Genomic DNA, 22729 nt, shown 5'->3' with positions numbered 1-22729 from the left:
TATCATATATAGACAAGTTAAAGTAATTGTAAATCTATTCATTAACTGTTTGGGAAGATGAAATTCCAGAATATGAAAAGTATTTCCTCACTTTTTCTCATTGAACTTAAATACAAACATATAATCAATTTAATTTTCATATAAACCTTTCAAAACATCCTAATCCTTTGGTTCAAACCTTATCTAGTTCCACCCATCCCTACAGACCACCTAGAAGGTTGTAACGGCAGTGGCCAAGAGACTTATTGTAAAATAAAAATGGACAATTAGGTTTTTTACTGAACCGTAAACCTTTATGTCACATGACATTATGTTTTATGTAACTTTTTTGTATTTATTTTTTTATTTGTTTATTCCACACCACCAAACATTAATTAATTATATTCTTTGAAACCTCTGTAGGGCAGTTTGCCCAATCCTAGTAGGTAAGTATATCTGTTTTAAAAATTTACAATATTATCTAACTTTTAATATTTTAAAAATTTATTATTTTTAAATGCTATACCATTTGACTTATTTCTCTTTTTATTTTCGTACACTGCAAAGATGAAAGTTGGATTATACATAGGATTAAACTGTACAGAAATGAACAAATCGTAATTATACGAAAACTTTTAACCATGAAATATGCTATTTGTCAGTTTGTAGGTAACATTACATAGAGACAGCTGATTTATTTTATTTTTTTCTGCCAAGACTCCCATTGGAGTCCTATACTGCCTAACCATGATTGCGGGTCAAAGTTCTTCATTTTGTGGAACCGCCACTCAATGAAAAAAAGTCAACGCCCCATGCCGGATTCGAACCGGCACCGCCAATAGACATCAAATTGTGTTTTAAACACTGAGCTAATTTAAAAATTGAATTAATAAGGTTATGGTATTTTTTCGATATATTGTACTTGAGATTTTGTTTCAATTTCATATTTTAAAATTTAGTTAAAATTTATTTATTTTTTTAAATTGAAGAAGATGAAAATGAATAAATTTACAGAAGAATAAAACCTTTATATACTGAAATGTTTAAAATAACTCATAATTGAATGCCAAGATCTTGGCAGTTGTATTTCATTATTTTTAACGTCCTATACTTGGTCGTATTTCTTGCTTCTTTTTCCTTTAAAATGGGTTCTGAGATAAAAACATTTTAACTCTAAGTGACGGAAAAAAGAAGAAGAAACTTTGGCTAAAATAATATTAAATTAAATTTGTATTAGTACGAACTGAAAAAAAAAAATAATAAAGAAATAATTTGATCCTGGTTAATAGCGCTTCTTGAAAAAGTTATTCAGCTCACTCCTAATTTTAGAGTTTATCAGTTTTAGTAATTAGAATCTTTAACGGGGATTGGGCAATAATAAATCACTTTATGTAATTAATTACAAGAAGAATGTGTGTTTTTCAGCTTTACTTCAAACGTTAGAATAATGGGCGTATTTTTGTATTTATTTTTACTTTCACTCATTGTCTTGGAGCCGGAAATGAAAATGGTTATTCATTTTAGATGAAGCATTAAATTTAAATTATGAAAGTGCATATTATTTTAAGTATAAATAGCTCTGCATATATTTCAAAGGCATTTTAAAAAAAAATAACGGCCTATTGAATGATTAAAAAATTTAATTATTTCCTAAAAATATTTTGCATTATATTCAGTCATAAATTTTTTACCGACCGTATTTAAGTTGTCTCATAAATCTTAAAAATAATATATTAAACAATCACTGATGCACTCCACCAAATGTTCATTTTACTCTACAAAAACGTAAACATTTTTATCATTTTTTATTTGATAAAAAGCAATAAGATATAAAGAGCTTTTAGATATAAAGAGACAAAATAAGAGCTTTGTCTCTAAAGTTTTACACCCTAACAAGCACCTTTGTCAAGTAATTTTGCTAAAATTTAAAAACACATTTATTATTCATCCAAGTATTTTCAGATCGTTATTTTTTAAGTTCATCAGGGCTGCTTGGAGGTGTGGAAAATCCAAGTGATTTTGGGTATGTTGTATTATGGACAAAAGATTTATCAGCAAAATTTAAAAAGTTTTTATTTCCAACAATATTTGTATACTATTGATTTATCTTACAATTAATATAGTATTACCATACAATATTGTATTTTCCAGGAATGAAACGCTATTTTCCTATAACTGTTGAATGTACATTAGAATAAAATAAAAGTGTACATTTTTGTTTAATATATTTATTGTATGTTTTAGCGGAAGATGCAGATCCTGGGGACTCCGGGATATGCGGCACCATCCTTACAGGACTGTCTTGGGTCCTAGTAATCTGCACATTACCGTTCTCCCTTTTCGTATGTTTCAAGGCAAGTTAATATCATTTTAATTTAATTTCTGTCTCATACATGAATTAATAAATTATATATCTATTACAATGTTACTACTGTACTGAGGTAGGTTCCACTGTGTCAAAAACTAGAATTAATTCAATTGTGCTATGTAGATGAAAAAAATGCACAAATCCATTAAAGTCGCTTGCTTTGATGCGGTTTGAAGCTTGCATAGTTAACGGTTGTGGGTGTCCTTTTAGATTATTCATCAGACAATCAAACAAAACTTCCTAGTTAATCCTATGGGTGAAACTTTGATATAATATTAATATTGCAGGTAATTTCCAAAACTATCGGAACCGAGGTGACCATTTTCAGTGACCTTAATTGCACAGTATCCAATGCATAATACATTATAGGTCATTCTCATAGAACTGACTACTTCCCAGGTCAAATTCGTTGCACATTGGAAGTATGAATAAAATGTGATCTTAAGATAACACTAACTAATGTAAGCTTAGCCATTAAAAAAATTGCATCTATAAACTTTTGGGTTTTAAATTATTTTCTAATTTTTTTTTTGTTATCATTGTGATTCCACAAGCCATCAGCTGACGTCAGACAGCAAAAAATGGTTCTAATAGTTACCCCATTTCATAGTCTTAACACGATTATTTTTGTCAACCTTTTATTATAGTTTCTGAAACAATTGCTACTAATTTTCCAAAATGTTTTTGTTAGTATGAAACTGATATTGCTTAGTAGTCGGTATTTCAGCCACTTCTCGTTTCCAAGTAAATGTTCAAACCAAATAAAGGTTTCTTTGCTTGAACAAATTCACTGCATTTCAGCTGTTTGTCCAGAACTTTTAATAATAATTGTCTGGTAAATTATTTGTGAATATCTTTTACTAATAGATCTTGATGTTAAAGAATAGTGTTTTCCTCTATTATGTTATTCAATTTTCTTTCTTATTCGGCCATTCTTTCTTCTGAGGCTTATGATTTGTTCTAGTTTTTTACAGTTCTCTCTAGCAAATTTAGAATTACTTTGTTTTCTTTTTCTCCTTCCCGAAACTGCTTAATAAGGCGCTTAAATTTTTTTGGTGTCGCATTAACTTCTGGTAGGTTGATTTAGTTTTAGCTGCAGAATCATTATAAATTGTGTTTTTTTTAATTTCTGTTACGTTTACCACTGTTCCTTTAATTCTTTTGCTTAGTATTTTGTTTTCTCGTAGACATATCGTGAATCTCAATTATTTAGTCCTGTTCGTGTTGTCCCCCTTCATTTTCAATTTCAGCACCTATATATATCGGTTTGGTAAAAATAATTAGGATAAAGTAAAAATGTTTGTCTTCTACAATTATAGTATTGCTTCCTTACTGTTTTTACATTTTTTTTTCTTTATATTTTTTCATATATACTTTCTTTTGCGAAAATAACGTTTTATGAAAACTATCCTTTTTCAAAGTTCTATGTTCTACTGGATGAGTTTTGTTAAAGTAATAGATATAGTAAATGAAAAGTCTTCTACTTTAATATATTTAATTGCATCTAATAACAACGTTTTGGCACTGTCACTCCATCATCAGATATCTGGTTAAATATATTTTTTAATATCACATTTTCTATTCTCCTTATTAGTCTTAAATTATTAGCAATAAACATATTTTTATCAATTATATAAAAAATTAATAATTAAACATTCCAAAAATAATTATAAATAAGGAGATCTAAACTCGAATATACCTTATACTTAAGTCAGTATTACTTAATCTCTGTTTTTACATTTTGTTTTCTTTATCTTTTTTGTGTATATATACTTTCATTTGAGAAGAAGAAACTTTTCTTTTTTAAGAAAACTATTCTTTTTATTAATATATATCTATTAGATATGTAATCACCTATATTTCAAGGTTAATGCTTTTCGTTTGAGAATAAAATAGAAATAGTCCTGCTTCAAACATGAATCTCAAGAAATTAAATAAAATTAAGTCTTCAATATAAATCCCCAACTTCCTTTAAAATTTAAGTAAGCTCAAATCTATAGTTTTGAATAGAAGTGTGCCCCAGAAATACGATTTCGTTGATTGCGTGTGTAAACAAAATCCTTCGATGAAATCTTTATGGAAACAACTAATTAAATACTAATCAGCACAATCTGAAACTTTTATCTGGTTTTGAGGACATTAATTTTTACATCTGATGCATGAATATAAAGCTTCCGTACCTTCGGTTGTGCAGGAAGTAAACTAAACCTAGAAAATTTACTTCAAATTCTGTCGTGCCTTGAACATTATGTATTGTAAAATTACAAGCGATCTCGTTGGATATATTCAGATAATTGTCTTTCAACGATACTTTTAATAGAAGTTTAAATTTGTTTTATTCTGTCTGACACTCTCACAAATGACATAACCACAAATTTCTGAATGAGGAACTTCATCATCGCGCCTTAATGACGCCTTAGAGACCGCTGTGTTTCACGTCTTTCCCCACTTTTCAGTTCTATAAATGAATTGTGATTGTATTGTGAATATAAATATATACCTAAAGTTGATTATATGTATTTGTAAAATTTTGTGTGTTGTGAATCCAAGTTGGACACGTTGCGAGGATGATAAATTTATTGTTAAAACTATTTCCTAATGTTATTAAATTTTCATCTCGATTTCAATTGAATTTGATGAGTCAAGTTGGTAATTCATTGTATTTTTTATTTAACTACGAATATATTAATACAAAATGAAAATCTCAATTGGATATTGATTGACCTTTTCTCAGTGTATGATGACCTGGATATTCCATATTCCACGTAGCACAACCTCCCTGCAACATACCTATTTGATTGAATGATGAAACGAGGCTTTTTAGTTTCAGAATCTTTATATTTTATTATAAAACGGTAATCAATAGCCAAATAAAACTTTTAAATATCGAGTTAATAATAGCTTATAATAATTAGTTAATAATAGTTTTAATCAATTTTTCAAATATTTAACATAATTGCATGATTCAAAGATAATATTTAAAATTTTCTTATAGTATGTGATCTTTATTCTTCTTAAATGCGTTTAGAATCGTTCATATAATTTTTAAAAATATAATTAAGCATATATCTTTTGAAAAGAAATCTATTTCAAAATACTTTAAAGCTTATAATATTTTAATATATGTGCTGTAGTATTTCAAAGTTTTTTTTTTTCAAATTCAACAATATTTTAATAGTGCCATTGTTCTTGGCGTGTTGTATTACGTTCAATATTTAATTTTGATTAAATTTACATAATTATTTTTTATTTTGCAGAAATACAAACTATTAATGGATATTAAAATATTTTATATTAGTATGCTAAATCAAGAAAATTAAATGCAGTACTTATTTTGCAAAGACACAAATATGTGCACATTGGACCTAAGCTGAACTTCTTTTGGTTTGTATGATTATATACCATACATAAATAATAAAATTATTATGTATAACATAATGTGTAATATAAACTGCTATAAAAGCAATCGGATTCAATGGCATTCAAATACCTGATGTAAAGAATTAGATCCTTGAGTGAATACCAGTAACTATTTTTTGCTGTCAGGGTCCACCCCCACAAATAGAGTTTACATATCCCCTAAATTTCTTGAGATTTTAACTAAGATGTGTTGCATTGTAAGATGATGCTATAGATTTTAAATTTGTGGCCGAAATCTACAATACAAAATAAGATATTTATATTTTTATTCAGTACCAGATGGGCCTGATGGGCCTTGGTTAATATAACATAAGATTTTTGAAGATACGAAATGAGGTGTTAAAATTTGAGCGTAGATTGATATGAGGAGAGATTGCGGGGTTCGGTCAGTATAGTCGGCGTCTCGACCTGAATTTCAGGTCATCAGGACTGAAAACAAAACGAGGTTACGACCTTAATTCGGAGAAACATTGGTAATAAATAATAAACAACGAATATATAATATTGCAGAGGTATGAGGTATTTACAAAATAAATTTTTTTAATTTATTTATTGATATTTACAACTGTATAAAAAAAAATACAACCAGTAAATTTGATCATAATAACATAATGATATGATACAGGATGTAGAGAAACTACCCAGTAGTAGAACTCTACAGTTTACAATATAAGGTCACGAGGCCATCTTCTTTTCAGGCGCCTCCGAGGATTGCCAGGAATGGAAGAGGAAGCAAGGTTAGAAACTAGTGGGTTTGGGTGGTTAGGGAGCTTATTATGGAAGGAATAATATCGGGTTCGGGCTAGATCGGTTACATAAGGAACATTTAGGTCTTTATGGATGGTTTTATTAGTAACAAAATAAGGAGCATTGAGGATTTTACGAAGGATTTTGGATTGTAAAGATTGGATACGAGAGGAATTCGAAGGTTTAGTGGAGCCCCAAAGCTCAACTCCGTATGTCCAGATGGACCTTATTATTGTCATGTAGATCAGTCTTTTGTAATGAATTGGAAGTTTAGACCGTTTGTCTAGTAAGTGCTGTAATAGTCGGAATCTGCGTGCAGTTTCCTGTCTTTTCAGTCTAGTGTGAGGATTCCAGGTTAGTCTTTTGTCAAGATGTAGTCCAAGATAACGAATCTGTTCTACAGGGGTAAGAGCCACATTATTTAAGTATACTGTAGGGCAGTCGGCAGGTTTACGACGAAGAGTAAATGTGATTTAGAAAGTAAATTATTAAAAAACAAAAAATATTCTAGTAAATAAAAAATTAACTTAATGAAAGGTGTGGCCAAATGTTAATACTTGATACTCTTTGTCACTAAAGTCAGATGTTAAAAATATGTCAATTCTTTTTTGTTTCAGGTTTAAGGGACTTTCTTTTATTGATGTTCTGTTTGTAATAAACTAAACGGTATGATTTTATACTTATCCCTCCTCTTAAATTGTAAAAAATCCAGTACAATTTCATGATCTTGGTTTAACATTATATCATCTCAAATAAGTGCACTGTACTATTGCTATACTCAAATAATAAATTTGATTTTAAAGATCTAAATGATGAATGAATAAATGATTTAAAAAATAAAAATTAATGTTTAACGTACGCAATGTTAAACATTAATTTTTATTTTTTAGTAATAGATAAAAATGATTTGGTTAGATTTAACAACTTGTTGACTACATGTGAAATTCCACTGGAATCAAGCTCACTTTCAAGTTCCTGTGAGATGTGTAGAAAAAGAAATTTAGTACATTCAAATCACTACTTCTCTCTATTCTGAAGTGTACTTGAGTATTATGAACTGTCATGAAGAGACATTTCTTGACAAGCATCTAAAATTAATTTAATCCGGACAATAGAATAGAAAAGACTATATCTGTATTTATAAGGATGAGTTTTAAAGAGAAGTTAGTCAGTTTTGTGATTTAGGAGAACTCGCTGCGACAGGTAGAACACACAAAAACCTACAAATTGAGCTGAACCGAATGTCTATCCCGTCATATCGACTCGAGGTAAATGGAAAACGAGGAAGAATTGAATCTAGGACCAAGTTACAGAATGAAGTGAAGATGGACTTGGAAAACAGTTAGACCAACTAGAACAACAGATGGAAGCTTGTTAGAGATCGGCACAGACAGCTTAAGTTCTATCAACTTTTTAACACTGCTTCTAAATAATGTTTTTCTAATTAATAATTAAACGTGAAGGATATTACAAATGACATTCTCTCATTTTCAGCTGTGTTTATCGAGAAAAGTATTGGAGATAGCACAGACCCCTGGGGTTCTCCAAAGGTGAGTGGGACATCTCCGGATACTACTTCGCCGAATAGAACACTTACCTGAAAGCGTTTCTGCAGCAATGATCTCAACAGACTGTATAGCTGTTCTGGGGGAATTCGTAGTCCTACTGTGTCTCATATAGGAAACTATGGGACACTGAGTAAAACGCTTCCGTACAGTAATACATTTTCTGAAGTGGAGAACATAGAAATCCTATGAATTGAATAAAAGAAGGTTTTATAGGATTTCTATGTATTGTGCGGGTTGTTACTTATTAGTCTTATATCGATTATACCAAATCCCGTCCACTACTTTTTACTTTCGCATGTATAGATGTATTTTCTTCTTATCTACATATTATAATGGTATACAAATAATAATGTTAAAACAGCTGCAGGAAAAGTATAGCTCATTTGACGAACCTCTAGAACTCCTGCCGCATGTTGAGATATTTCCCCGAGGCATGGATAAAAGCATTAACTTGTGCGGAATAAAAGCAGGTGCGGAAGCCTGGTTTTTGAGAAAATTTTTCTTATCAAATGCCAAAACTCTATGATATTACTCAGAGATGTAGATAATCTGATCAAAGCAGACTGCCTCTGCCCAGATCACCACCTGGCGAAACTACGGGTAGAAGTAAGCCAATGAAGAACAATAACAAGACAATGAAGAACAAGGCAACAGCGATAATCTCAGTAGACTGAACGGAAGCGTTTTACTCAGTGTCCCATAGTTTCCTATATGAGACACTGTAGGACTACGAATTCCCCAGAACAGCTCTACAGTCTGTTGAGATCATTGCTGCAAAAACGCTTTCAGGTAAGTGTTCTATTCGGCGAAGTAGTATCCGGAGAGGTCCCACTCACCTATGGAGTACCCCAGGGGTCTGTGCTATCTCCAACACTTTTCTCGATAAACACAGCTGAAAATGTTAGAGCCAAGTATGACAGGGCTACTGTAGCAGCTAATTCCGACAATCTGAAGTAGTTCAATGAGTGCAGAGACAGCTCCACCGATGGCGAAGAAAAGGCTGAATATTGAAATTAGTCTAACTTTAATAGTCCCAAGATGACCGACTGTATTATTTTCTCCTTCCAGAAGAACAAGTGCCCTCTTTCTAGAGTCTATAGAGAAGCAGGTTGCGAGAAAAGACCGGCAGGCAGAATAGTACACCTGGATCTCACCCTTGGCATACCTCAAACTGGTCGACCAATAGATAGACAATAAAACCGGTCATGACCAAGGCTTAAGTACCTGCTAACATCTTCTAACCTCTCTCTTCGCCGCAAACTACTAATATATAAAAATATACTTAGACCCCCCCTCCTCTACGGAGCACATATGCTGCTAATGCTAACTTAGTACTCACGACAGCGAAGAAACTCCAACAGTTTAAAAGAAATATCATTTGACGTATTCACTATACTCTACAAAGAGTGAAAACTGACTATAGTTATGTGGCACTTGGACTGCCGACAGTGACAGAATTCATCTCACGGAGGCAAATACAATTTGTTGATAGCCTCTAAAATTTCACTAACTCACCATTCCGGACATTGACATCATATCAAACCTTCACGGAGTTTAGAAATAATAAAAAAAAAATCCATATATTATGAAAATGGTTTGAATATAAATATTTTGGAATTAGTAATATAGAGGAAAGGTGGGAGTTAGTGTAAAGTGGGTCTAGTACTAGTGTCATCAGATTCTGTCTCATAATTTCCCCTACTAGCTTGAATAATGCCTCGATGGATACAGATATATTTCAACATGTCTCGTCCCGTAGATGTTATTCTCAAACAACAAATCATTAATCGTTTTTATCTGTCAGCATGGTTGGTTGCATCTGGAATTCCACTGCTACCTTGTTCTATTAAATTTTTTTGTGATTTGAACTTATTTATATAAATTATAATATATATATTATTTATCACACCCCTTTTTATTAACCATTAAAAACCTATAAGAATTAAGTTTTAAAGAAATTAATGACTATTTTCATTTGGCTTTCATTTCATTTGACTAATTTAGTCAAATAATTTCATAATGAATTTTTCAGAAAATAAATAATATTAGAAAATGCCAAAATTTAAACACTGACTAACAAATTCAAATTCATTCCAAAAACGAATATCTTTTTATATACTATAGTTTTTGAAAACAGAAATGAAAGAAAGTATTTATAATAAGAATTCAATCGGTCAAATATTATATTATAACGTTTGTTTGTGAAGAAACCACGTCCAGAAATTATTACCGTGGCTAGTTTATATTGTTACCTTGGATGCTATTGATTTGAACGAACTTTTATAAATAAGTGGGTTTGAGAAATTAACGTTATATACTTTCATGATTTATGAATGCAATTCTAAAAAAATTTATATTTCTTTTGATATAAATTGTTTGTTTTTTCTTTCATATTTGATTAAAAAAAATTATTTTCAATACTAAACATTTTTAATCGACCAAGAATGAAAGCCTCTTTGAAATTAAATGGTTTACGTTCAAGATATGTAGAATCCAAAAATCTAATAAAAAATAATAATTCTGACCATCGGCAAATTTTCTCCGAGACTACTAAATCAAGTTGTGGAACACGTCATTACTATCCGCCATTTCTTTACGAAAAAAAAAACGATAAATAAAAACTCAAAATTTAATTTTTTAATGATTCGATTCACCTAAAATCCAAAAGAAAAATCTAATATAAAAACATAATCCAAATACCGATTTACCTTTTTAAATATTTTATGATCTACTTGTTTTTCTCTAGAACAATATTTTTAGTAGAAAATACAATACTTATGTTCAATTTTCCTATCTCTAGTTTATTAAAATTAGTCAACAAATACATTATTGTAAAACGACCTGTATTTAGTCATTCGTTTTTCTGACTAACAAATTCGAAGGATGTATGTTATAAATATTCTGTTTGTGAGGAACCATGTAGCAGGTTGTTGAGATCCATTTCAATAAAACATGACTGAGAAAGGAAATTCTTCTTTTTTATGATCCTCTTCTTTCATTGCTTCATGTACTTTTCTCTAGCAAGTTTTCAAGTGCTGCATTTCTTTTTTTCGGAAATTGTTAAAATTTCATCTTTTGTTCAAGAGAAAATACTGAGAGAACTGAGACTAAACAAAAGTAACAATAATTAACATCTGAAATAGTATAGGTTGTTTAATTCATATTTAACATCATTAAACAAGTAATTTAATAAATATGGCAAAACATTATATAACTATCTAAGTCGTTTTAATCTAATCCGATAATTACATATTTAATTTTATAATAATGTGAATGACTCAATGAGTACCCAATTGTTAAAATTAAAAATTAAAAAATCTCGTATCAAATTATATGTTTAACTAAAAGATTACCAATATCTTAAATAGAGGGTTCTAATTATAGACCTATTCACTTTTTTGTTTCAGAATTTACCTTATGAATTGAAATCTGGATCTGATTTTTTAAAACTCCATTTCGAATTGTGATTTTATGAGAGAAACCTTTGTAATATTCATTTTTGATAGACAAGGGATGAATAAAGAAAATGAAAAACCACCTTTAAAAGAAAAAGTACAAAAAAAAAAAAAAAAAAACAGTGGAAAGGAAGATTGGTTTGAACCCTGGAAATAAACCGGGGCTGGCGGAGAGTGAAGGTTCAACAGATTTTTAATGAAGGTTTTCTTTTTTTACTTACAACTTTTTTTTTTTACAAATACTGATCAAATATGATAAAGTTCAGCTGAGAAAATTACTAAAACTGATTAGTCAGTGAAATTGAGTTTGAGAATTTCTATAACCCTCATTGATTAACAGTCATAGCAAATGAAAAAAAAAAAGTATTCCAATTCAATTTTATATTCTATTATTATTAATTCTTACTTTCAACTCGTAAAGGTTTTCTCTCGAGGTTTTTCGTTTTTTTTTTCATTAAAGTGTAGTAATTTCTGAATTTTCTATCCTTAAGATATTTACTTATACACAATCGTTTTACAGACAGATACAATAGATATTTCCAGAAAACAATTTTACAATAAATACAATAAGTATTTCTAAATACAAAGAAATACAATATATATTTCTAGAAAACAATTTTAACTGAGAATTAATTTTACAAGTAACATAAGAATTAATCTATAGACTCAATTTTATTAAAGAAAAGACAAAAGTAGTTCAAAAGAGATGAACGGAAAAAAATGCTATGGATTATTTTCTCTTCTCTGAGATTGTATTATAATCTGAAATTTAAATTCATTTGTAAATATGTACTATGTCGAAGACTGTCAAAAAATAATTTTTGTTTTTCCTATGCTCTAAACTCCCTTTTTGCACAGTGTAGTTTTATTTTTCATTGCTGTTTTATTATTAAATATTATGACCTTAGTTAAGGTAAAGGCTCTCTAATTAAGAGGAAAAAACTGGGAATTAGTCGCTTTGTTCTAGAGCTTTGTAGCATTACCAAATTAAGAGAGTATTCGCGCAATAATGACACCTAGTTTTTTATAAAGCATTAATTAGACATTCGTTTTTTCTAAAAATGCTTTCAAATGGAACGCCTGAACCAATAACACGATGAAAATAAAATACTTAGAATTAAAATTCTGTATAGAAAAACTTTATATAAGTAAATTTTCTCAGAAAATTCTAAAAGATTTTTGTATTTACACTTTGCAATATTATAACCAAGGTTCAAATTTGGTTGAATTAGAAGTCTGTATAAAAAAAATCTTAATCTAAGTACATTTTCTTGGAATATCTTGAACGATATTTATTATTACCTTAGAATATTATAAAATAGAATAGTAGTATTGAAAGTAAATATTAAATATTTATTATTTCTCATTTTCTTATGAAATGTAACCAAAATGTCATAGAGATAACAATTTACAAATTTTGTTTTCTTTATAACCTTAAAAAATGAGAAAATCTGATCATAGTAGAACCCTGCTGCTGTCTATTTGACTCGAGTTCCCACCCGTGCAGTTATTTTCTATATTAAATGTAGCTTGCTTAATATTTTTCTAAATTGCTCATAGTTTCAGACTATTTTATGATATATTTGCGATTTTACGATAATGTAGTTGTACAATGTTATGAAAGACTTGAGGGACATAATTTGTTATTTTGTTTTTTTTTCACTAACAATAAAAAAATCAGATTACAAAATATTTTACTATATTCCACTTATAGATTTGGTTATATTGGTAGTTCCTTTGATAAATTATATTTTTAATATCTATTATATTCAACTAATAATTTAATTGATATTTTTTTTTCTTTAAAATCTTCCTTTAGAGCTCTGTGAGAGATATATAAATTTAACCTACGTTTACCTCAAGATTGTTCTCTATATTTTTATATTTACATTATTTCTTAAGAACATTATATTTTTATTTATATCAAATAGACTAAAATTATTTTTAATAAATTAATTACTGATTACTATATTTCTTTATTGGCAGGTGGTACAGGAATATGAAAGGGCAGTTATCTTCAGATTAGGACGTCTCATGTCTGGCGGAGCAAAAGGACCCGGTATGTATGGTGTTAGATTCTAGACTATGCGAACTTCAGTGAGTTCAAAACTCTATTTATATAATATTCATAACCCTGAGTAATGAAGTATATATTCTTTTTCTAATAAGTATTTACTGAAGAAGTACATTTTTGAGAAGGTAATGAATAACCATCAATTGTCTGCATGTATCACAAAAATCTATAATGTTACTTAACGTTCGTGTGTGCTTTATATTAAAAATAAAATTTTAAATATTTTTTATAGTATAGAAAATGTTAAGGATTTTAGGTGATTTTAGTTTTTGATTTGCCCCTTCATAACGTACAGCAATGTACAGCATCAATGTACAGCATTGATGAATAGCGGGCTTAAAACTTATATAAATGAAGGCGCAAAATTGTTCAATCCAAAAATATTTAAAAAGAACTAGCCTGACAATAAAATAGAGATATGTAAACCATATACTAACAAATGACTGGAGTGTAATATATAAATTTATATATTATTTTTGGCAAGGTAAGATTTTTTTAAAACATTTTTTCGATGTTTTAGCCATGAAACTTTTTCTGATTCCCAAAACTGAAATTTAACAGGTAAGAATAAATATCAAAATGGTAAACAACTAAAAAAAATACTACTTTAATGTAATGTTTGATTTTCATCTTCAATGGTTGTAAGTACGTAACTTCCCAAGGTAATAAATCTTACTTGTCTTTAAAATTATTACCATCATTTTATTTTTTATAATCTTAATAGAATTGATTTGAAATCTATGTTTACTATATTATGTGTTCGTTATCGACAAGGAAGATATGACCCTAATATCTATCAGAAATTTTCATCAATTCTTAAAATGTTACAGATTTTTATAATTGTTTAATGTTTTTATGAGCATAAAATAGGCTTGTAAATGTGCTTAATATAGTCATAAGTTCCAACTAACATCAGTTATAAATAGCCATTCTTAAGTAGTGTCTAATATCGACATTATGACTGACATATGCATAAAATTTTAATTACATTAGTCAGATGTATTGATTTCGATATGATGAAAAATCGGCTCATAGTCCATTTTTTTTCCTTAATTTAAAATTCATTATCCATTCCTAAAATAAATATTCTGTTAAAAACAAAGATTTATTTAATGTTATATTATTTCACTTTTATTTCTTGTCAATCAGTTAATCAGAAAAATTGTTTGTTTTGCTAATATCATTACTTTATTTTAATTATTGTATGATTTAGTTACTAATTTAATCATAGTAATTCTCAATATTAAATTAAAACTTTCTTAAAACTAGGTTGTATCATGAATTGTGTTGTTGATATAAAGCAGATTTACAAAGATCAAATCGACGGTCCGGAGGATAAATTTAAGTAGAGAAGGCTAGGAGACAGAGGAAAAGGAAAATCAGAGTAAATTGGGAGGGTTTTGACGCTCGGCGGGAGATTAGCAATGGCTGCGAGAAAAATGGAAAACAAACTGTCACTGAGAGGCAACCCAACTACTCTCCCCTTGTTAATTTTCCTTTATATCTTTAGATGACTGACTTCTATCCTTATGTTTATCTTATAATATTTATATTAGTATTCTTGTGCTTTTAAATAAACAATAAAACCAATGAATAAAAATTTTAATGCTTTAGTGGGGAGTCATGCTAACCTTAAATACTTTAACTAAAAAATAAATTAAAATAGCTTATTTCTTAATTTAAGAAAGATAAAGTTCAATTTTAACACAAGGTTTATGTAAACTTTGCTAAAACTGTCCCAGTAGTAGACGAGATCTGTAATTTATTTATTTATATTTTTCGAGATATGCACTTGATCAAAACGAACTTTATTTTCATTCTAGAAAACCCTCTAACTAATGATTTTAAAATTATTCTAAAACATTAATAAAGAAAATATGTCATTTAACAGAAATTTTATAGACATTAGGAACGTTTTTAAAATTTAATCATAGTAATATTCTAGTATACGTGTTCATTAAAAAAAAATAAGCAATTATCGATAGTAATATTATAATAAAATAGCGATATATAATATTTTATCGAGTATTATATTTATTTAAGATGGATCTACGTTAAAAGTATCTTTTTTAAACTAATTATTTTTTTCTGTATCATAATGATGATTTGAAATATCAGACTAAGAAAAAACAATTTTAGATATGCTATTTTTGTCTTTGGTTTAGATGAAGTTTACTGGATGATCCAAATTACGTTTAAACAATTTATGCTTGATGCTGTCACATCCAGTTAGCTGAAGTCATATCGCTGCTATTATTTAATAGTGAAACATCTTTCAATAAAACAAATTTGATTTTGTATTAAGCAGGACGAATAGATAGTAACTGTACACTGGGGTTATTTTTTCCATTAGGGTATGGATATATCCTATAGACTATGGTGCAATTTATGGAATTCGTCAAGGACGAAGTAAAAACAAAATTATGACATGACTAATAATGATCCCTACGATTCCCAAAAATAATAAAAGAAACCAGTTAAGTTAAATGATGTAATTATAATTTCTCATACATCTGAACATTATAATATAGACTCGAATTGTTTTACGGAAATATAAATAAAAATAAAGTTTACAGCATGATGCAATCAATATGGAAGGTACTGTAAGCCAGGAAGGTGGAAAGCAAAGTCACTAGCTAATTCATAGTCTCAGCTCTCTACGGAAAATTAATGATAGAAAGTTTGAGAAAATTGGGATGAAAATCTCGTACCCTTAATACACTTTTCTCTTTTTCTTCCACCTTAATAATAATTTTCCATACAATATGGAAAAATGGATCTTTAATTTGGTATGAAAATTGCTCATTATTTTCAAAATGAGGAATATTTTATCCGATAGTCCAAAAAGCCCTAATTTTCTTTTAAGAACTCAATGGCTAGTCCATTTATTGGAAGAAAAAATTAAGTTTTATATTTGGTTAGCTGACATAAAACGTGAAGAAAACCGAATTGTAATCGATATTTTCGAGCATTAAATATTTTGAAACAGAAAAAGGTTTGTTCCGATATCTTTTATGTCTTCTTTTTATAGCCGAATGGTGTTTGTTGACAAATTTCATTTTTTGCTAACAACTTACGGGCGAGCGACTTCCCATACATTTTCTCCGTATATATGTACCTATTATAAAAATAAAACTCTTCATAATTATTGCATTATTCGGGGAAAAGTCTCGAGCTTCGCAAATAGCATTTAATAACTAGCATGATCAGAATATAAAAAAATATAAGGTTACATATTTTAGGCTGTCAATGTAACATGCATTTAATTGATAATTTATAAGCCCTTATAATTCCTGTCACTGATTGTGCGAAAATTTTATATAAAGTTTTGGTTAGTTATATGTATATATTTAAGGTAACATTCAAAGCTGTCTGTCAAAGTCTTCCATTATCATAGTTATATTGTTATTCTCATGAGGTCCAAATAGTCGTAAAAATTTGATAAACATCTTTTTTCTATTTAAATAAAATGATTAAATTATAACTTGCTTTCTTCAAGAGGACTTATCTTCCTTATAGTAAACAATGAAAACAATGTTCAAATGTCTGATGCCTTAGCTATGATGTTTGTGGATTGTAGACCTGGCTGAGAATGGAACACAACGGATAATTGTATCTGATTAAGGAAATGAGGGCGAATTCCTGTCGACTACAATTACAAACAGTTGAGGTTTGAACACAAGCTACCGCAACCAGAGTTGTATTGTTCACTACATTGTGCCTATTACAATCCACTCAAGTCGTCGCCGAGTGATTAGAGGAAAGGAAATCCTCGTAGTCCTTAATTTTATTTTAAAGTAATCTAATGTATAATCTTTTCAATTTTTTGAGAATGGTATTTATTTTTTAAATAAATCAAATGCTATTCTTGTCAAGTCTCAAAACTCAGCCATCTTCAAGGACAATCTAAGAATTAACAGCTTATTATACATTCATTTGTAACAATTTTAACAACAACATTATTATCTATAATTTAACATACCTTAAAGTTACACCTCAATTTGAAATTTAAAAATGTTTTGCAGGCTATTCTGCCCATGTCATTAATTACAAGTTAAATTAAGCTATGAAAACATCAATTCATAAGGGAATCAAATTAATTATTAATAAGCCTATGTCTAGTTACCTATTTTGTCACAATTTCATAAATTTTTAAAACTTTTAATTTTATTATTTTTATCCTTTTTAGCTTTCCATACAATTAATAATCAATTTACTTGCTATTAATGTATTTCAAATTGCATTTTTGTCTAAATTTGTAGTTATTCCATTATTAAAGTTCATATTAAAATTAATTGTAAATAGTAACATAAAATTTTACCGATATTTTTCATAAATTTATTTTATTTAAAATCTCTACATAATGTTGGTTCAAATTTCTTGTATCTGTTTTAAAATTTACTGTAAAATTGATGTTATCTGATATATAAATTGACTGAAGTATTTTTCATTTGAACCTATTGTTTTCTTTATGTAAAATTATGGTGTTTTGAAAATTAAATTTGTGTTGGTTTTTAGCAACATGCTGCACTAATAATGTTTTATTTGGATCCACCTCCTTATTTCTGATATCATTTCTGTGTTGATACATTCCTGTTGACTTGTAATTATTATTAAGGCTTGTTAAATTAATAATAATAATGTTGTTAAAATTGTTACAAATGAATTAACAATAAGCTGTTAATTGTTAGATTGTCCTTGAGGATGGCCGAATTGGCCGATATGTTGGACTGTTAACACAATGAAGAGTGTTGAGACTTAAAAAGGATAGAATTTGATTTATTTAAAAAGTAATCTAATGTAAGTAGTGTGAACTAAGTAAATCGTCAACGAAGTTGACGTATTTAACTGATGGTTATTAAATCATTGAATATTTTTTTGTCTGATTATCAAATCTTCAAAAATATTCTTTAATTTTGTCATATAATTACAAAATTAGTTCGTATATATTGTGGAGTTTTAATGAAAGGGTAACTTTGCAAGCTATTTCTCTTTTCACTGCCATCTATCAAAACGAAAATACTCTCTGCAAGAAAGACTTACTATATCAGAAATGAGGGATCATATCCGAAGTATCTATGTTATTTACCTTTTGCTTGTTTTCTCTGACTGATTTAGTGTGTTTTCAATTATTTTTTCTGGAATAAATTGATTTGTCAAGGAAAGTGATTTATTATATTTTTGTTTCATAATAAGTAACTTTTAATAAAAGTTATAAAATTAAATAATTTTATAAAAGTAACTTTTAAAGTAAAAAAGTAAGTGAATCAAAGTGATTAAAAGGAAATAAAAAATAAATTAAGAAAACTAAAGGTGTCTTCTGAGGTATTTTTGGTTAGCTAGATTTGAAACATAGGTTAAATTTTTGTACAGTATCTACGACTATCTACTTTTTTATTTACGATATTTACCCCTAGGTAAGTTTGATGAATAATTTTATGATAATAAATTATGGAGCTAGAAAATAAAATAAAATTGTTCTTTTCGATATTTTAAATAGAAATTCAGGTACCTTAAAAAACACTTTGCACAAAAGAGAATAAACGTTTTGCTAAACTTGAATTTGATTAAGAGTGGGCTTTGAATCGCAGTTATTTATATTTTTTTTTTATTGTAATGATAAAAAAATTACTTTATTCGGCAATACATATTATATTGTATAAGAATTAATATTTTTGTTTTGAAAACAAACCTTTTTTAAACATTCAATTACCCAAGAAAATTTATACTTCAATCATAAACAGTTTTTTTTTTCCTTTTTTTATTTTCTAGATAAATGCTTTTAACTAAAAATCCCAACTAGAGAGGCACCACACATACTATGTTTGATGTGTTTTTTTTTCTAAATATTATTTGCAGCCTAAATGAAAAAAATGTTTTATTTGAATATTAATGTAAAAACAAGGAAGTGATAAAGATAATAGCAATAAATAAGTCTGAAATCAAACAGTTAGGCATTTAAATTAATTTTAATTATATCAAAACGTTTTTAAATTAGCAGATAGTGCGTACGCTCTCTACCGAAAACCGTAATTTTTATTTTAAATGAGAAAGATAAGCCAAATAACTTTAGTAACCCATGTAGTGTAATGCAAATAAGCTTGGAAGTCTTGTGTTGAACATAACAAAGTTATAGGATCTCGTTTAAAGTTTTAAACAGGCAAAATTATGCAACACGTTTCTCTCAAGGCTACAAAATTCAGCAACGTCAGCTGAAAAATAAAACATTAAATAAATACAATTTTAAAAGTATTCATTGTTAAATTTTATCGGTAATAATTTTGCTTTAATAAATTTCAATAATCAGATTATATTTTATAAATGTATTTTTATGACAAAATACAATTTTATAATTTCAATGTATATGGTCTAGCAACTACATCACCAATACAATCATTCCACAATTGTTTGATATGTTGCTTCCATCATCCGTCATGTTGAATTTCTTGGGAAGAAGAAAGTTGAGTTTTATTGGTTTTAAATTATGATGATAAAGGTTCAAAGATTCCACAGATGTTACCGATCACAGACTGATCAGTATTCGAATTCCTAGGCTGACATTCTCCAACTCGTTTCCCGAATGATCACAACAGAGATTTCATATTCGATGAGTTGCAGCTTCAAATTGTATCGTAGGCTGATTCTATGTTAACCGAGGTTATGTTTAGTTTTTTAACTGGCGTTCAACAACCTTGGTAAGGGAATTCACCATTAATTATAAATAGAGAGTTAGTCCCTTTTTGTTTGTTATGTTAGGTATGATAATTCATTTTGAATACATTATTTTAACATAAATGAAAACATTGTAGAAGGATATTCATATTTTTACAAATAAAAAAAAATTGTTCATCGTTAGTGAAGGAAATGAATATATAAATAATATAAAAAGGTATTACTTTGTATATATTAAGTTAAGATTAGATTCGTCAGTAACCTATGATGTGTTAGTTACATTGAGTTCATAAAAATAGTAAGTTACCTTTTTACATCAAAAATAATTTATAAACATATGGTGTAATTTAATAGTAATATGCTTTTTTTGTTTCTTTGTTAAAAGAATTCAAACTCTTTACACCTAAATAATACACATTTCTTATACCCTTTTAATGTAATGTGCATACAGATTTCTTTTTAATTCTAGCCGCTTTAATATTCCATTTAGCTCTCTGCCTCTAACACGGTAATTACGCGAAAAGGAGTAGAAAAACAAAAGCTAAAATCTTAGCAGCGTCTGTAAAAAAGAAGTTTATAAAACAATCCATTCGCAAAGAGCAAATATGACTTAACTTTTACACGATTCATTCCTGAGAAAAACATTCAACTCGTCCTATTTTCGTAGGTAAGCTTTTGGAGTTTATAATTTATATAATGTTCGAAAACGTTTGGAAATATATTTTTTTCTTTTATTCGTTTTTTTATTTGTTAATATATTGATAATTTATTATTCAAAATCTATGATAATAATAATTATTTATTAATATGTTTTAATGACCAGCAGAATAGGGATTTAGAATCCTCTTCTATACACGGTTGATAAATATAATTTACTAAAATTAGGAACTTTGCACCCCCTGCGCCAATAATAATAAAACCTGATTGTCTATAATTACTAGCTTTTGACAACTTCTGTAATTTCATCAAATGTCATGTTGAAGTCATAATATTTTTATTTGATTATTGATCATTTGAAGCGATAAATAAAAAACAATGCAATTAACACTATCATGAATTTAACATACAACTTTATATTTATATATATTTTAATTAATTTAAATCAATAATTCAGAGTACTTCCAAGTTAGGGTATGCTTGGCATCCATTATCGAAAGTCCATCTAACTTTTTTAATCGCATTTTCTCTCTATGGCTAAAATATACCGATATTAAAAGGGATACCTTTGTCATCTACTTCCTTGAAATCCTCTGTTAGTAACTCCAAACGTTTGTCCCCCTTGAATGCTTTGCTATTGAAATTTTGACCGAACAAAACGATATCTACGTTCTGTATCAGTTCAAAAGCATATTGTGGTTGTATTGTCTCAGTAATTGTCACAAGTGGTGCAGCATGCCTCACCGCACAGTGTATATTCAGGCAGCTCACTGTTCCGTCGCAGCCGGTGGTCTTTGTCAAAGGGCCCCGTTTGGTGTATAAACCCATGGGTTGTATCTTTTGAGAGTTAATATTGGATTAATTTTTTTGTTCGATGGGATTTTCGGTTCGATTCAAACAAAAAAAAAAAGAAAAGTAAGCATTCATATTCTACAGAGCGAATCATACTATATTAAACTCTTGATAAATGCAGAATAAGCCGATAAATTTACTTTGTTAATATCTCAGTAGTAAAAGTTAAACCTTTCCCTCATTACGAAAAGTCTTAATAAAGATATCAAATTCACGTAGATAATACATAAACTTAACGGCTTCACACTTTTCATAATGGATTTTAATTTACTTTTCTTTTTTCATAAGCCACTACTGCTAATTAAATTACTTTTTTTAATTAATTTTTATTAGTTTATATGCTTAGGCATTTATTTATTTTTAGGACCAATAATAGGATAAAATTTTAATGTGGTGCAGTCCAGCGCTTGTTTGAGCGCCTTACTAATGGGACTGCATCTTATAATCTTTCTAGTATAAGAGCCCAAGAGGAGAAAAAAGACATATATCATAAACACTACCAACAACACTAGAAAATTTAAGAGAACATTATTTAAAGAGGAGTAAATTTGCTAAAATATGAGCCCTAATAGAGGTATTTACGTTAAATATTTTGCGAGATATAGCTTTTTAAAAAGCAAAGTTTCAGAAAAATATTGTATGGGACGTACTGAAAGATCAGTAGTTAGTGAATTTATTTATAAAAATTTATATCTCATAAACCATTTGACGTACAGATGTCTATTAGCACTCAAATTATAGCAAGTTTTATGAGCTATAAACTAGTTTATAATGTTTATCTTCGTAGAAGTAATAGTTTACATGAAATTTGCTAAAATAAATTGATTTACAGTTGTTCTGAAATTTTTATTTGCCAAATTAATATTCATATGTGAATATCATAAAAACTACTACTCCTACGAAGATAAGAGTCATAAACTGCTTTATAGTAAGTTAA

General features: G+C 28.5%; 1 protein-coding gene across 1 annotated transcript in view; it reads left to right on the top strand.

Moving 5' to 3' along the window:
- The window catches only part of LOC106683074 (band 7 protein AGAP004871), a 207038-nt gene that overhangs the window by 98033 nt on the left and 86276 nt on the right, over positions 1 to 22729 (top strand). Inside the window, exons 2-3 of the mRNA XM_014424298.2 lie at positions 2224 to 2333; positions 13524 to 13596. Coding sequence (XP_014279784.1) covers positions 2224 to 2333; positions 13524 to 13596 — 183 coding nt within the window. The remainder of the gene's footprint in view (positions 1 to 2223; positions 2334 to 13523; positions 13597 to 22729) is intronic.

The sequence above is a fragment of the Halyomorpha halys genome, unplaced genomic scaffold, assembly GCF_000696795.3.
Source record: "Halyomorpha halys isolate HHAL.00 unplaced genomic scaffold, Hhal_1.1 Scaffold462.1, whole genome shotgun sequence".
NCBI lineage: Eukaryota > Metazoa > Arthropoda > Insecta > Hemiptera > Pentatomidae > Halyomorpha > Halyomorpha halys.
The sequence above is the reverse complement of the archived record's forward strand: the minus strand, read 5'-3'. Positions and strand labels throughout refer to the sequence as shown.